At 37.1% G+C, this 16,652-nt stretch overlaps 2 protein-coding genes across 4 annotated transcripts; both read left to right on the forward strand.

Annotated features, from left to right (window-relative positions):
- Nucleotides 1-582: 582 nt before the first annotated feature.
- On the forward strand, nucleotides 583-7,557 carry LOC137603900 (amine sulfotransferase-like). Of its 2 annotated transcripts, none has more exons than XM_068327740.1 (7): nucleotides 583-669; nucleotides 4,522-4,686; nucleotides 5,542-5,750; nucleotides 5,871-5,997; nucleotides 6,390-6,484; nucleotides 7,000-7,174; nucleotides 7,297-7,557. In XM_068327740.1, the coding sequence occupies exons 2-7, from the start codon at nucleotides 4,533-4,535 to the stop codon at nucleotides 7,413-7,415; spliced, it is 879 nt and encodes a 292-aa protein (XP_068183841.1). In that variant the 5' UTR covers nucleotides 583-669; nucleotides 4,522-4,532; the 3' UTR covers nucleotides 7,416-7,557. The 2 variants fall into 2 exon arrangements, with proteins under 2 accessions (XP_068183841.1, XP_068183842.1); XM_068327741.1 differs by lacking the exon at nucleotides 583-669 and adding an exon at nucleotides 792-798.
- Nucleotides 7,558-8,531: 974 nt separating this feature from the next.
- On the forward strand, nucleotides 8,532-13,421 carry LOC137603899 (amine sulfotransferase-like). 2 transcript variants are annotated; one of them, XM_068327737.1, is made up of 7 exons: nucleotides 8,532-8,582; nucleotides 9,462-9,615; nucleotides 11,061-11,269; nucleotides 11,397-11,523; nucleotides 11,916-12,010; nucleotides 12,469-12,643; nucleotides 12,766-13,420. In XM_068327737.1, exons 2-7 carry the CDS (start codon nucleotides 9,462-9,464, stop codon nucleotides 12,882-12,884), a joined length of 879 nt encoding a protein of 292 aa, XP_068183838.1. In that variant the 5' UTR covers nucleotides 8,532-8,582; the 3' UTR covers nucleotides 12,885-13,420. The 2 variants fall into 2 exon arrangements, with proteins under 2 accessions (XP_068183838.1, XP_068183839.1); XM_068327738.1 differs by lacking the exons at nucleotides 8,532-8,582; nucleotides 9,462-9,615 and adding an exon at nucleotides 9,744-10,064 and having other exon boundaries at nucleotides 12,766-13,421.
- The last annotated feature ends 3,231 nt before the right edge of the window (nucleotides 13,422-16,652 follow it).

Raw genomic sequence — 16,652 nt, forward strand, 5'->3', positions numbered from 1 at the left:
TTTGGGGGCAATTTACCAACAACTACCTCTGTTGAGGTGGCTGAATCGAGTCACCTCATAAAACATGTGAGGTGGATTACAAAAATGTCGAAGCTTTTAGTTAATATTGTCAGCTGGAGTCACGCAGAGTTCTGACGCATCAGGGGAAATGATGTGGCAGCACCGAGTTCAAGTAGTTTGTTTGATTGCCAGAAGGGAATCAACTGGTGGTGCTCCAGACAAGGAGTGTTTGATCAGCTCCGTGTTTGTATTTCTTCAGACCCACATCAGCATAGTCACTGGTGCATCAACCTTGAACAAGCAAACTAAATTAATTTTTAATTTACATATTTAGCTTTAGAATCCATGGACTCTCTGGATCTCGTCAACATTTACCTCTTGCTGTGTGTCGAAGTATATTATGAGCCAAAATGGATTGACAAACAATCATGCTCTGTACAAGACAGACAAAGCAACAGTTACAGGTTTCTCTCCTACTGTCTGGTCTTAGTCCATTGGCTGTCCAGTTGGGACTGCGTTAATAAGGTGCTTACCTGTGACCTGTGTGACGTCAGTGACAAGCTCCACACACCTCGCAGATCAATTGGAGTCAAAGGCAGGTTTGTGTCCACTTGGGTGAGGACAAGCGCTGAGCTCATCACGTTGTGGATGTCAGGACTAAGTGTTGGCGTGAGTACTTAATGATGTGTTTTCACCGCTTTCGGGTATGTTTGGTTTTGGGTTGATTACCGAATGTGTGTATTTGTTTAGGCGGAGGGGAGAGACGTGCCTTCGGTTGTTGTTGTTGCAATTTGCGAAGTGAGTTCAAGGTTATTATTAAAATGTGTATGATAAATATGTTTGTATGTTCACAGTTTTCTTGTAAAACGTATTATACTGTATTGCACGCATGTATTTTTGGTTTGGTGTTGATTACTGTTTATTTTATATATATTTCCAAGACTCACGGTTCCTCCTGCAACTTTTCTTTATTACAAAAGTCTTTTAAACAGTCTATGAGAGCGTGGGAAAAGGTAATACAAATATAAGGTGGTTTCAACTCAGTATGTTCATAAACTTTTAAATGATCGTAAATACAGTAATAAAATAAATATTTGGTCGCTATATAGCGAAATTTTGTTTTTCGCTGGTGGTCCTTGAACTTATTAGAAATAAAGTGAGAATTATCAGTTGATACAGTGGGGGTCTGTCTATCTGGCCCTTCTTCTCCACTTGAAATATCCCGTTCTTTATGTTAGGCACTATATGGATACATCTTCTTTTAGCATTAAAATGTGGAATGTAAATGTATTTTGTGTTTTTGTTAATATTGCTAAACAACAGAATAAAATTTCACCTTTTCTTCCTCTCATGTGAAAAAAATATCATGGAATACATCCATCTTGTGCAGTATGAGAACATGCTGAAGGTTGGGCGTCTTCTTTTGTCATGTGTTTGTGTGTTAACCACTGTGGCTCATCGTGACTAAATGTGATCCTATAGCTAGAACCTCTACTGATGTGATTTGTGTGTGTGTGTGTGTGTGTGTGTGTGTGTGTGTGTGTGTGTGTGTGTGTGTGTGTGTGTGTTCATATGTCTGTGAGTGGAGAAACGTTGTCAGTGCAACAACATAAATACAGATGTTTTCACAAAAATTTAAAGATGTGCTACTGATATTGAAATACAGACAGTCTGAAAATGGCTGTTGTAGTCGTAATACTATCATAGTAATTAAATATAATTCAGTGGCAGGTATTGGATTTCTTTTCTATTTTTTAATGTCAGAAATGCAGCAAATGATTCCACATTAAAATAAAAATCTACTACAACTATAATTAACAGGACCTGAGACAGGAAGTTGTGAAACTTTGTGCTTTCCTGGGAGCAGACTTGATAGATGAAATTATTGATCACCTTGTGGACACATTCAGAAACATTTATTTTATTTATTTTAATTTTTCTGGACATGTTAATATAACAGACTTCACACATTCATCACATTTGCAACATCAACAACAACATCCGAAAAAAAAGGGCTGATGTTGTGAAATTCTTGTCTCCCAGAATCAAGTTAATGTTGAATGGTTTTTCAACTGTTGTATGTAATGTTTGATGAGTCCAAATTTGGTGTAGAGGCTCCCACTATTGTAGTGATTCTGTTGTAATGATCGTTGGTGTAGTAACAACTTTCGTCCATCTTTATTGCTCATATTTCACCAACTCCTTTACACTCCTGTTTATCATTGTTTTGATCTTCCCTGGCAAAAGCTCCTTTGTTTTGATGAAGATCCTGCAGTTGTTCGTCAAGGTGTTGTTCATCAGTCCATTCTTCTTCAGTTGTCGAGCTAGTACCTGAAGCTTATCGTCCGAATTTCAGATCATTCAGGAGAGAAGCAACCGCTGGTGTGTCTCTTCTGACGTAGAAACCTTGGAGGATTTGGAGAAACTGATTTTGCTTGAGCAGTTTAAAAATACTCTACCTTCTGCTCATTTAGGTAACAACACGTTCAGGCAAATAAGGTTTCAGATTAGGCTAAACTGGCTGATGAGTTTGTCCTGACCCATAAAGTTTTTTTGGTGAGAGCCGTGGGCGAGTAGTTTGTTTGATTGCCAGTGTGTGGGGGTCGGCACACACTCGCAGAGCTGTGATAGACAAGGAATGTTTGATCAATTTTATGTTTCTTCAGACCCACATCAGCCCTTATCTGTTGCTGGGTTTCCAACTAAACAGTGAGCTAAACTGGACTGAAAAAAATCATGCTCTGTACAAAACGGGCCAAAGCAACAGCTGTCGTACATCGTGGACAACAACTCTCTTCTGCTGCATGAGACTGAAAGCCCAGAGCCCTCGTTCAGCCAGAGACTGTCAGACTTGCATTGTAAGGAGGGGTGTGTCCCCAGTATGGGATTAAAATGGTATTAATCTCATCTCATGTGTAATGAGATGAGATTAATATCTTCGCCAGGTTGTGCGAAGATATTAGAGTACCTTCAAACTTCTTCCTAGGGGTGAATGCAAGTTTGCTTCATGTATATGTAATCAGGTCAAGTAACAAAACCATATCGAAATGAAGCAGTTACAGGTTTGTCCACTGTTGTTTGGTGTTCCTCCCTTGGCTGTCCAGTTGTGATTGCGTTAATAAGGTGCTTACCTGTGGCGATTTAGATGAACATGTGTGACGTCATTAACAAGCTATAGACACGCATCCACCTCGCATCAATTAGAAATGAGGCGAAGGCGGGTTTGTGTCCACTTGGGTGAGGACAGGCGCTATGCTAATTATATTAAGAGTGTAAGGACCAATTTTTGACGTGAGTATTTTGCATGATGTTTGTTTACAGCTTTTGGGTATGTTACTGACATTGGTTTTGGGTTGGTTACTGAATGTCTTTATTTGTTTTGTTTTCTAAGAGGAGAGCATGCCGGCTGTCGTTGCTTCGGGTGAGAGCCATGAGGTATAGATTAGAGAGTGGTTAGGATAGCTAGGATGTACAGATTAGAGACAGTGGTGAGATCAACCATGATGTATGGATTAGAGACAGTGCCGCTGAAAAGAAGACGGGAAGCTGAGCTGAAGGTGGTTAAAACGAAGATGTTGAGATTCTCACTGGGAGTGACCAGGTTGAAGAAAAAGTTAGAGAAAGCAGACTTGAATTGTTTGGACATGCAAAGGAGAGATTGTGAGTATATTGTTAAAAAGGCTTGGAGGATGGAACTACCACGCAAGAGGAAGACCAAACAGAAGGTGGATGGATGTAGAGAGGGAAGACATGAAGGCATGTTGATGTTGGAGAGGATGATAGAGAAGATAGGCTGACATGGAAAAAGATGACACAAGACAAACCAGAAGGAAAAGAGGAAGAGAGAAGATCTGAGTAGTAGAAATAAAGAAATGTGCTACAGATCCTGGTTTAAGCCAGGTGTTTACACACTACTGTATCTCAGCAGCTATGCAAGGTAGCGGATTCATTGCTCTCTGTGCAGGTGGAGATGGATTTTTGTATTTGCGTTTCAACCCTATCCTATTACAATACCATGCAAACACTCCACATTACCTTCATTTAAATGCTGCTAGTCATGAGTGTTCACCACCATAAAAGGGGCAGCTTATATTCTTTGTTCTCATTCACTGGTGCAAAATCCCTCCACTGTGTCTCTTGACCTGATGTCCTCCTCCAAAGGTGAGCGTAAGAAAAAGTCTTCACTTAAATACAAATGTTCATTCACCATACACTTTTTTTTTTTGCAGAGACCAGTTAAGAAGAACAAGTTCATTAAATATCATTGTAATGACAGAAATATACCGAACAGAGGTCAATCATTATACTGTACTGTATATCTCAATTAAATTTTACTTGAAAATGTAAAGGTGGTTAGGTTCCTGCATGTTTTGATATTATTTTAACATGAAAATATTTTTTAACACCAGATTCTAACCATCTACCAGTTTTGTGTTTATATTTCAGCAGACACATCAGCAAAGTCAGTGATGCAACAACTGTAATCAAACTAACTAAATTAACTCTCATTTATTTATTTAGCTTTAGAATCCATGGACTCTCTGGACCTTGTCAGCCCTTACCTGTACAGGTACAAAAATGTGAACCTCCTGGTAAAGGACAAAATGCGACCTAAAGACTTGGATGCTCTTCTTGATGCTGAGATCCGTCCTACTGACATTTTCCTCGTTGCATACCCCAAGTCAGGTCAGGGGCTGGGAATAACCAGTATCAAATATAAAATTTCTTTATCAACAACCCTTCACTGCTCCTTGTGTAGCTTATGCTGTTTGAGATTAATAAATGAATGTGTGTAGTTTTGGATGTTACAGTATTTTTGTTTGAATACGTACATGAACTAAGATCTTTTCTGTCAAAATTGAAGGAGTTAAGGAGAATTATTTTGGGATATGATCAATTTTTCAAATGAACATTCATTCATTCATTCACCTTCAATACCCACTTCTTTTATTGTTGCGCCTCAGCGGAATTGGGATTTGGGGCGTGAGGCAGGGTACACTCCGCCAGTGCAAGGTGGAGCCACATGAAGACACGCACACACTCACACCTATTGCAATTGGAGACTGGCCATTTTAGCTAAGTGCGTGTTTTGGAGGTGGGAGGAAGCCGGAGAACCCAGACAGAACCCCACACATGCAAACTCAACACATAGCCCTTGCTATGCGGCAACAGTGCTGCCCACTGCACCATTTTCCTGCCCCCAATGAACATATCTTTTGAATTTTAAAAAAATATGTCAGTAACAATGAGGGTTGGGCTTTTCTTCCTGACATGAATTTATTAAAATTTTGGTGCAGACTCAAATTAAGTCTCATGTGATCTGATGTCATCTCATTTCAAAGGTGTAATTAGCCAAGACAGTCAGAAGATGATCAGAGCATGTTCAAATTTCTTCCTAGGGCTAAATAGAATTTTGTGTGCTTGACTTATATCAGCGAATTAAATAAAATAAACATTTGTCAGTTGTTACGTGGTATCACTGGGAGTCTTGTTTATCTGGTCCTTCTCCATCTACTTAAAATATCCCTTTCTTTGTTTTAGGCACAATATGGATGCAGCAGATCCTGGTTCAGATTATTGGAGCTGCTCATCCTGATTGGGTGGAGGACGTCACCAACAGGACACACATTCCTATGTTAGAGATAAGATTTTTATGTGACCCCTTCCGACCCAGACCAGATCCTAGGGTGTTTCGTTCACATCTTCGCCCTGGCATGTTGCCCAATGGAGTGAAAAATAAGCAAGTCAAGGTAGCGATTTGCAATATTCAAGCTCCAAAGTCATATTCAGAGCTGTGAAAATGTCACTGAATTATTGAAAATCAATCACAAAGATCGTGCACATAAACAACATCTATCTTTTCCCTTAAGGTTGTGTATGTTTGGAGGAATCCCAAAGATGTCCTGGTGTCCTTGTTTCACTTTTCCCACAGTTTTGTCATGCTGGAAACACCTGAGAGTTTTGACATTTTCTTTCAGCAGTTCCTGGATGGTGATGGTAGGTTCAATATTCACTGTTACCAGAATAACAGGTCCATGCCTTTGTTTTATCATATGAAAGCTCACTTCACATTTGTGTAAATACCTTGTGTGATATAATTTATATTTTAATCATTGCCAGTAAATCCACTTCACTCTTGTGATTAAAAAATGCAACAAATATAGTTAAAAGAAATTACTGGAATTTGGACTGATATTGAATTAATAAAATAAAATAAAATAAAATCATGAAAAATGAAGAAAAAAATTTCAAAACCTGTTTTGTTTGTGCATTTGATTCATGTCGGTTTTACATAGCAAATAGTCACCTGAAAATATCAACAGAAAGTCTTGCCCACCATTTGTGATTATTTTGAAATGTTAAATATTGCATGTTTTCTTTTCAAACAGTTTTTATGGGATCATGGTTTGATCATCTGAAAGACTATTGTGAAGCACAAGATCAACTGAACATCCACTTTGTACAGTATGAGAACATGCTGAAGGTTGGGCGTCTTCTTTTGTCATTTGTTTGTGTCCTATTCACTTTGACTGATAGTGTTTGTCATAATGACAAAATGTGATCCTGTGGAAGGAACTTCCATAATGTAATACCTGATTCAATGGCAGTTGTTGGGTTTATTTTCATCTGTTTTATGATATTAGAAAATGATGCCATATTTAAATATATGCACTGGCCACAACACTGTAGCTGGTATTACGTCCCATGACTTTGTCATGGTGGTAAATTATCAAAGTGGGAACTATCACAGAGAAAATTGAATATAAAGGGCCATTGAATGCCCCACTATGTGCCACTGACCCGATATTTGCTTCAGGTATTTCCCCACTTTATTCCACTTTCTAGCGGTGCTAGTACTCTTCACCGTATGACACTTTCACTCACACTAATCCTTATTAAAATGGTCTCCAGTTGATAAAATACATAATATACAATTTCCTCCGGGATTAATAAAGTATCTATCTATACCTATATATCTATCTAATCTATGATCAACAGGACCTGAGACAGGAAGTTGTGAAGCTTTGTGCTTTCCTGGGAGCAGACTTGACAGATGAAGTCATTGATCACATTGTGGAGAAGTCCACATTCAGAAATATGAAGACTGACCCCAAGGCAAACTACAAGGATATTTTTGAAACAAATTATTATACAGAGCCAACCATGCGTAAAGGTTTGTTTCCACACTTTTTAAAAACATTCTCTTATACAGTATTTTATCTACTGTAGTGAATAGGTATGACTATCAGACCAGAACAGACTAGTAAATTTCTGACTTTTTCTGTGTGTGAACAGGTATCGCAGGTGACTGGAAGAATCACTTCACTGTGGCCCAGAATGAACACTTTGACAAAGTGTTCAAGGAGAAAATGGGCAACTTTCCTCTGACGTGCACATGGGAGGTCAAACAGTAGTTTTCATCTCTTAGTCATTGTATCTGTTCATTTTCTTCAACCTGTTTGTTCAGGGATTAACAGAAATCAATCTCTGGTCACAGCAGAAAGTTACATTTTACAAATGGTCTCCTTATTGGTTCTCATTTTACCCCCATGTATTCATAGGTAGAATGTGTTCATGTAAATAAAGAAATCATATTTGCTCAGTAATCACTTGTAGCTTCTTGACATTATACCTTCAAACATTTTTTCCACAGTATCCTCAGTGTTACTTACATGTATTTATTTTCAATACCCACTTCTTCCACCGTCAGGCTCCAGCAAGCCTTCGAGCCCTATCTCAGTGGACTGGGGGAGTGAGGCAGGGTACACTGAGACAGACACCAGTGCACCGCAGAGCTGTATATGTACACAGACAATTTTTGCTTGAATTACTGTACGTGTTTTTGAAGATGGGAGGAATCCGGAGAACCTGGAGAGAACCGACGCAGACACGAGGAGAACATGCAAGGTCCACACTGAGTGGGACTTTACCCGGGAACCATCTTACTGTGCAGCTTTTGCTGTAACTACTGTGCCACTGTGCTGCCCATTTAACTTTTTTGGGTTTTTTTTTTTCTTTGACAATATTTATTCCTAACCTATAGTCTGGTTCTGCAACTTTGTTCAAAAAATACTTGTCCAAAAAATGTATATCACTTCCCTCTATGTCAAGAAAAGTGTACTCGCTCCACAAAAAAAGCAAAGTAAAAATAAAGATAGAGAAAAACGAATTACGCAGAGGTAGGTCAATGAAATGCAATTTCTGTACACCATGCATATGAAATCAAGAAGCCAGTCAAATGAGAACGCTTTGCATTATTATTAATCATATAAAAACAATTAACAAGTACTCATTATGTTAGAAGAAATATTACAACTCATGTTTTATGCGTGTTTTGAATAAGTGAATGAGAGAATGTTAAAGAAGAAAAGTGTTACGAAATCGAAAAGAAAATATAATCGTCATAAATATATGATAGAAATTCATTCAAACGCGTGCCCCGTGTGTAAAAGAGGAACTTTTAAACAAAGAGGAAGTGACGTCATTTTATTGGCACGCATCCAAAAAAGGAAGTAGAACTATGAACAAGACGGAAGTAGAAGGCTCGAGCAGTTCTGTCGACATAGCCGGAATATCGTCAGGTGAATAATGTGTTTATTTTACCTTCAATTTTTAACACCTGCAATGGAAGCGATATCAAGTCCAGTCTCAATTGGCAACCAATAGTTTATTCGGTATAATTGCTGTTGTATTTTTGTTGTAGTATTTATTGGTGTATTTCTCGGGTGACGCTAATTAATTTAGTTAACGTTATTGCTATTTGAATTTGTCCTTGTTATTGAAGTGACAGGAGGTCAAATATAAATTATGTCTCATTATTATATTTGTAAAATTTAGTATACTTACTAAGGAATTAAAGTAATTATTACTAAAATTTCGGGTAGTGTAGTTCTTTTTTTTTGTACATTTATTAAAGTCATAAAATAGTAACAGAACAAAAGGCTGAATAATGGATTTCATTTTATATGGTTAGATAAAAATAACAGAATTTAAAAAAAAAACATTTCTCATGGAAATTGCAGTAAGGATATATTTTTATTTTATTTTTTGTGAATTTTAAAGTTACAACCTTATACTCCTGTTGCTTTGAAATTAATGATCAAAAGAAACAAGGGAACTGAGTTGTTCCCTGTTGTTCCCCAAGTCCCTAAAATTAAAACAAATGAAGAAAGAATAGAAGACATAACTTTTATTCTCTGGTGGATGGGTTTAGAATAAACTAAAGGCTGGGCGATTGCTTAAACACGATGGAAACAGTACAAAACTGAGACTGACAAAATGGACTAAAACAGAAGTAACCCATATCACAATGAAAAAATACCTTAGCATTAATCAAAAAATAAAAGCGTGGAAATAGATTCTCACAATTCAAAAGGAAACAGACAAGAAAACCTTGACAACAGCTGTGCAGTCCCTAGAATGTGTAATGAATGACATCTGATTTTTCAAAATAATTTTAGATGGAACCTCTGGATTTAGTCAGTCCTTACCTGTTCAGGTATAAAAGGAGGAACTTCTTGGTGATGAACAAATTGCGTGCCAAGGAACTTGATGATCTTCAAGATTTTGAGATCCGTTCTACTGATATCTTCATCATCACATACCCCAAGTCAGGCAAGTTGGCAGAATGTTTCAGCTACAGTCAAAACTTTTTTATCATGTAACTTGTCATGGCCTATTGAGCATGAATGGATTTGAATAAATGAATTATAGAATTGTAAAAAAGAAATGTATTACAAAATCTGAATAGAAAATTAATAAAAAATATTAATAGAATTAATAGAATATTAATAGAAAATATAAACTTTATGAACATTATAAGATGGAAATTAATTCAAACACATTCCTAGTGTTAAAGAAGAACTTTAAAAAAAAGAGGAAGTGAAATACATTTTTGTGAAATAATCTTTCATTTATGTTCCTGCACTGAGAAAATCAGTGCAACAACTGAGTGGCAGGCATCCAAAAAAGGAATTGGGACTTTGAACAGAAGACAAAAGTGGAAGGCTCAGGCCCTTTCTATTGACAAAGCTGGCCAGGGAGAAGGAAAGGAATATTGGCAGGTGAATAATTGGTTTATGGTACCTTAAACTGTTTTTAGCTGCAATGGAAGCGACAACAGAAGTTCTAATCTTATTAAATAATACTGTCAAAAAAGGGTTGGGGTTAGGGTTAACTTCAAAAAAGAGTTCTTCATAAATTATGAAAAAAATGTTCCACATTTTAGAGTATAACGTACATCCTTTGACAAATGCTTACCAGTTAAGTAGAGCCGATTTAGCTTAGTGAACAAAGTGTAGGGTAAAACTTATCTCAAGTTGCTTCCAAAGATCATTCGGTGCTCCTTGTAAAACTCAACTGTTAAATAAACGGAGTTTTAAAGATAACTAGCTATCTGTGATTCTGCTGCTCTATCTGCCTAATGTGCAGCACTGAATACACTATACATGTACGAATATGCAGTGTTATACTATTGTTGTGAATTTAAGTGAACATTATATACAGAAAGTATGTGCAGTCCAAACAAAGTTTTACAAATAGTAAAATGTACAGAACCATAAAGATATCTCTATTTTTCTGAGAACAGAGGGACATTAATGAAGTTTGCAGAAGCTGCACTACAAAGAAAACTGGACAGCCCAATATTTTTATGTTGTTCAGCCCACGGTTGTCTGTCTGCTCTCTTTCTACATGAAAGAGGTTGGCTGAAATCTTATTCTTTATCAGTGTTTTCATTCAGTCAAGTTTTGTAATAATTTTGTAATAATAAAATGTAATTTTGTAATAAATCATGCTCTTCCCCATCTTTTCTAGTTTTTTTTTTAACTTGCAGCCAATACTTCTGAAAGTGGTCTAGGATTTAGTAATTAATGGGAAAATATCCCAAGTGCATGGAACTAGCAACTTTCACTTATCTTTGTTTATTCCTTGTAAACCCCATTTATTTCAATAAGGTATAGAAGAGATAATTGTCAGGTATTGGGATAATTGAGTCCTCTCAATATGATCATACTCTTCTTTTCCTTTTGAAACAACCTGTGCTTTATTTTACTCTGTAGGCACTGTGTGGATGCAGCAGATCCTGGTCCAGATCCTAGGGGCTTCACAACCTGACTGGTTGGAAGATGGTACAAATAGGGCACATGTTCTGTGGTTAGAGGGGAGATTTTTAGGAGACCCTTTCAAAGAAAGACCAGATCCTCGAACCTTTAACTCACATCTCCCCCCTGACATGTTGCCTCATGGGGTGAAAGACAAGCAAGTCAAGGTACAACCACTGAGTGAGGCCACATTCACCAAGTCAGACCTTTGCCTCTGGAGTTGTGTAAACATCACAGAATCTGTAATAATGCTGATGATCATGTAAAGATACTGCACACATCTTTTCCCTTCAGGTTGTGTATGTTTGGAGGAATCCCAAAGATGTCCTGGTGTCCATGTATTACTTTGCCAGCAGTCATGCCCTCCTAGAAACTCCTGAGAGTTTTGACGTTTTCTTTCAGCAGTTCCTGGATGGTGATGGTAGGTTCAATATTCACTGTTACCAGAATAACAGGTCCATGCCTTTGTTTTATCATATGAAAGCTCACTTCACATTTGCTTAAATACCTTGAAAATGTGTGATATAATTTATATTTTAATCATTGCCAGTAAATCCATTTCCCCCATGTGATTTTAAAAATGCAATAAATATAGTTAAAAGAAATTACTGGAGTTTGGACTTATATTGAATTCATAAAATAAAAAAAATCATGAAAAATGAAGTTTTTTTTTCCAAAACCTCGTTTGTGCATTTGATTCATGTAGGTTTTAAATAGTAAATAGGCACCTGAAAACATCAACAGAGAGTCTTGCCCACCATTTGTGATTATTTTGAAATGTTAAATATTGTATGTTGGGTTTTTTTCAAACAGTTATTATGGGATCATGGTTTGATCATCTGAAAGACTATTGTGAAGCACAAGATCAACTGAACATCCACTTTGTACAGTATGAGAACATGCTGAAGGTTGGGAGTCTTCTTTTGTCATTTGTTTGTGTCCTATTCACTGTGACTGATAGTGTTTGCCATAATGACAAAATGTGATCCTGTGGAAGGAACTTCCATAATGTAATACCTGATTCAATGGCAGGTATTGGGTTTATTTTCATCTGTTTTATGATATTAGAAAATGATGCCATATTTAAATATATGCACTGGCCACAACACTGTAGCTGGTATTACGTCCCATGACTTTGTCATGGTGGTAAATTATCAAAGTGGGAACTATCACAGAGAAAATTGAATATAAAAGGCCATTGAATGCCCCACTATGTGCCACTGACCCGATATTTGCTTCAGGTATTTCCCCACTTTATTCCACTTTCTAGTGGTGCTAGTACTCTTCACCGTATGACACTTTCACTCACACTAATCCTTATTGAAATGGTCTCTAGTTGATAAAATACATAATCTATGATCAACAGGACCTGAGACAGGAAGTTGTGAAGCTTTGTGCTTTCCTGGGAGCAGACTTGACAGATGAAGTCATTGATCACGTTGTGGAGAAGTCCACATTCAGAAACATGAAGACTGACCCCAAGGCAAACTACAAGGATATTTTTGAAACACATTATTATACAAAGCCAACCATGCGTAAAGGTTTGTTTCCACACTTTTTAAAAACATTCTCTTATACAGTATTTAATCTACTGTAGTGAATAGGTATGACTATCAGACCAGAACAGACTAGTAAATATCTGACTTTTTCTGTGTGTGAACAGGTATCGCAGGTGACTGGAAGAATCACTTCACTGTGGCCCAGAATGAACACTTTGACAAAGTGTTTAAGGAGAAAATGGGGAACTTTCCTCTGACGTGCACATGGGAGGTCAAACAGTAGTGTTCATCTCTTAGTCATTGTATCTGTTCATTTTCTTCAACCTGTTTGTTCAGGGATTAACAGAAATCAATCTCTGGTCACAGCAGAAAGTTACATTTTACAAATGGTCTCCTTATTGGTTCTCATTTTACCCCCATGTTTTCATAGGTAGAATGTGTTCACGTAAATAAAGAAATCATATTTGTTCAGTAATCACTTGTAGCTTCTTGACATTATACCTTCAAACATTTTTTCCACAGTATCCTCAGTGTTACTTACATGTATTTATTGTCAATACCCAGTTCTTCCACCTTCAGGGGTCATGGGCTTGCTGGAGCCTATCTCGGGACTGGGGGAGTGAGGCATGGTACACTCCGGGTGAGACACCATTGCACCTCAGAGCTGTATATGTACACAGACAAACCCGCACGCACACACATCTATAGGCAATTTGAAACCGGCCAATTTGCTTCAAGCACATGTTTTTGAAGGTGGGAGGCAGCCAAAGAATCCGGAGAGAACCCACGCAGACACGAGAATATGCAAGCTCCGCAAAGAGCGGGACTTGACCCGGGAACTATCTTACTGTGCAGCGACTGTGGTATCCACTGCGCCACTGTGCCGCCTGTGTTACTTTTATTGAGTTTTGTTTATCTTTGACAATATTTATTCCTAATCTATAGTCTGGTACTGCAACTTTGTTCTAAAGAACTTGTCCAAAAAAATCTAAATCCCTTTCTTTTACATCAAGAAAAGTGTACTCTCTCCACAAAAAAATAAAAATAGAGAAAGGGGAATTACGTATGTTAAGGGATGTTAGTAAAATACAATTTCTGTACACCATGCATATGAAATAAGCCAGTAAAATGAGTACAATTTGCAGCATCATTATTCGGCATAATTGCTATTGTATTGTATACCGTGTTTTCTTGTCGTTGTAGTATTTTTTGGGGTATTTCTCGGGTGACGCTAATTAATTTAGTTAATGTTATTGTTATTTAAGCTTGTTCTTTTTATTTGAGTGACAGGAGGTCAAATATAAATTATGTCTCATGATATTTGTGAAATTTAGTATACTTACTAAGAAAAGAAATTATTACTAATATCACGGATTGTGTAGTTTTATTTTTTTGAACATTTTGTTAAATTCATAAAATAAAAACAAAAGGCTGAATAATGACAATGAAGGCTGAGATAATGGATTTTATTTTATATGGTTGGATAAAAATAACAAATGGAGTTTTAAAAAAAAAATTGCTCATGAAAATTGCAGTCATCTGCTAAAATTTATAAGCTTTTTTTTTTTGTGAATTTTAAAGTTACAACCTTATACTATTGCTTTGAAATTTGGAAAAATGAACACTAAAAAGAAATAATGGAACTGAGTTATTCCCTGTTGTTCCCCAAAACCCTAAAAACAAATAACTGAAAAAAAGAAGACAACTGTTATCCTCCGGTGGATGGGTTTAGACCAGTGGTTCTTAACCTTGGTTCGATCGAACCCTAGGGGTTCGGTGAGTCGGTCTCAGGGGTTGGGCATAGACGGAGGCCAAGACAAAACACCTGACACATTGTGTCGGTGTTTTTGCCGAACATAAACGAATCACTGTGTACGTTTGACACATCGTGTCAATTGGTGAAGACACGCCCCCCGTAGCCATCACTGGCTGCAGGTGATCACGCTACATCGATTAGCCTACCTGTGCTACATGGGATTTTGCGCACTCTAGTCGATTTATGCCTGTCATGATGGTCCGTCATCTGATTGCTTTCTTAATACTTTAATAATAGTAACTATGTTGAGCAAAAAAAGTGGTCGGACGAATATGTGCAATGTGAATTTGCATGTATTGTATAACGGAACATGATGGGAGTCAGCATTTGCAATGTCAAGTTGAGCAACTGTAGTCTGGCACTGGCAAACATGAAAGAACACTTCCTTAAGCTGCGTAGAAAACAACAGAAACAGACTTTGCTGTGAAAATAACATAAGAGGAGCACTTGCCAAGATGAAGCCACGCTTATCTGCACTGGTCTCTCAATAACAACAGCAAAAGTCACACTGATTTGCAGGTAGGTAATTTCATGTGAGTTCATGCACTGTATTGTTTTTTTTCTTTGAAAAAGGTGACATTAATGCACAATTCATTAAATACAGCAGTAAAACATATACTTATGTCTTAAATTTGAAAAAAAGTTATTTTTTTACTACAGAAGGGTTCTGTGAGTGAGCATATGAAACCGTCAGGGTTCGGTACCTCCAACAAGGTTAACCACTGATCTATGGCTTTTGAATTACCTAAATTCAAGGTTTATTGCTTCAGTCACAAGCTAAAACAAGCTAAACATAGAAACTGGGCTGTTATTGTGCTCCAGTCTCAAAGGGCATATTAACTTTTGTTTTTGAGGGAAATATCCCAGCTGTCCGTTCCTTAAATCCAGTTCAGCCTTAAGATGAGAGAATTTCTCGTGACATAAGGTCAAAGTCACTTGTCAATGCTCCACATTGTAAATACGTATAATTATGTGTCATTCATTAATTGGCGGTCACTCACGACTGTGAAATTGTTAAATCTTTAAAGAATGGATGGTGACTACTGCGTAGGCATGAGCGTGATCATTCTATTCTTCACTTTTCCTGAAGTACAGTATTATATAAATATACATCTATATTTTTAAAAAAATAAGTATTAGTGTAGTTAAAGAAGGCAGAGATTATTTTAAATAATTTGCTAGCAGATCACATCAGTAAATGTGCTTTTTTCAATTTGTGACAAAATGTGATTGCTTTAAATTAAAAATCATACAGGATCTTACATAAAATCTACATTTAAATTCACAGCTTTGAACAGCATGATTGACAGATTTTAAAAGAAATCCCGTTTTATTACAGTAAATCTGCAGAACAAATGAGCGAACCTGAGGGGTTCTCAATGTTATGAACAAAATGTGAATCTATAAATCAAATATTTTATTTTTGTAATAATTGCTTGTTTTCACCTTCTGTTGAAACAAGTAAAAAACTACAGTTTACAGTTCCAGACTGTTATTACCAGCTTTGTAAACATGAATGTCCTGGAGCTGTACAGTGTGCACTCGCTGAAATATTGTGTATTCATTCAAGTATTCTTTTAAAAATTAGCTGAGATCAACGCCGTTCCGATTAAAAGAAATCAATTTTTTTAAGTTTTGGTTTTGTACAGTTCAGTAATATTAACATGGATCCCACTGACTCACACTTAGGTTAAGGCCCCTCTTATTAAGTTCTAGTAGAGTTTTAACTTTTCTATATTTTTCTTCCAATTTCTGTGTCCTGGAAAAGTTCAAGTTTGTTGTCATAGATTTGAGTACAAAGAAGTATGATGTCAGGGTTATTGTGTTGATTTTACACCTCTCGTCTAGCCAAGGCTTTGATGGTCCATCAATAAATCCACCAGAAACAAGTGATGCTTTGACTCTTTTTTTCATTTGGACGGTCAAGCATGAAGTTCAGTCCTGGGACAGCCTTGTGCCTCACTGCTCCAGTATTGTCAATTTCCTGACTGCAGGAAGACATACAACCCACATAACTTATTTTTTTAACAGCAAGGCCCTTTCAGAGTGTCCATGGCTGAACCATATTTAACCTTTCCGTGTCAGACCACCCGCTAGTGCCTGGGCCTCTGGCAGCCCATTCACCACCTTAGTGGCACCGGCAAAGTAGCCAAATATGATATAGAGCTGGATAACAGACAAACAGCACAATTTACTCCACAATGCCAAAACATTTTTATAAGATGTGTTGTGCAC

The sequence above is a fragment of the Antennarius striatus genome, chromosome 11, assembly GCF_040054535.1.
Source record: "Antennarius striatus isolate MH-2024 chromosome 11, ASM4005453v1, whole genome shotgun sequence".
In the NCBI taxonomy this organism is placed as follows: Eukaryota; Metazoa; Chordata; class Actinopteri; order Lophiiformes; family Antennariidae; genus Antennarius; species Antennarius striatus.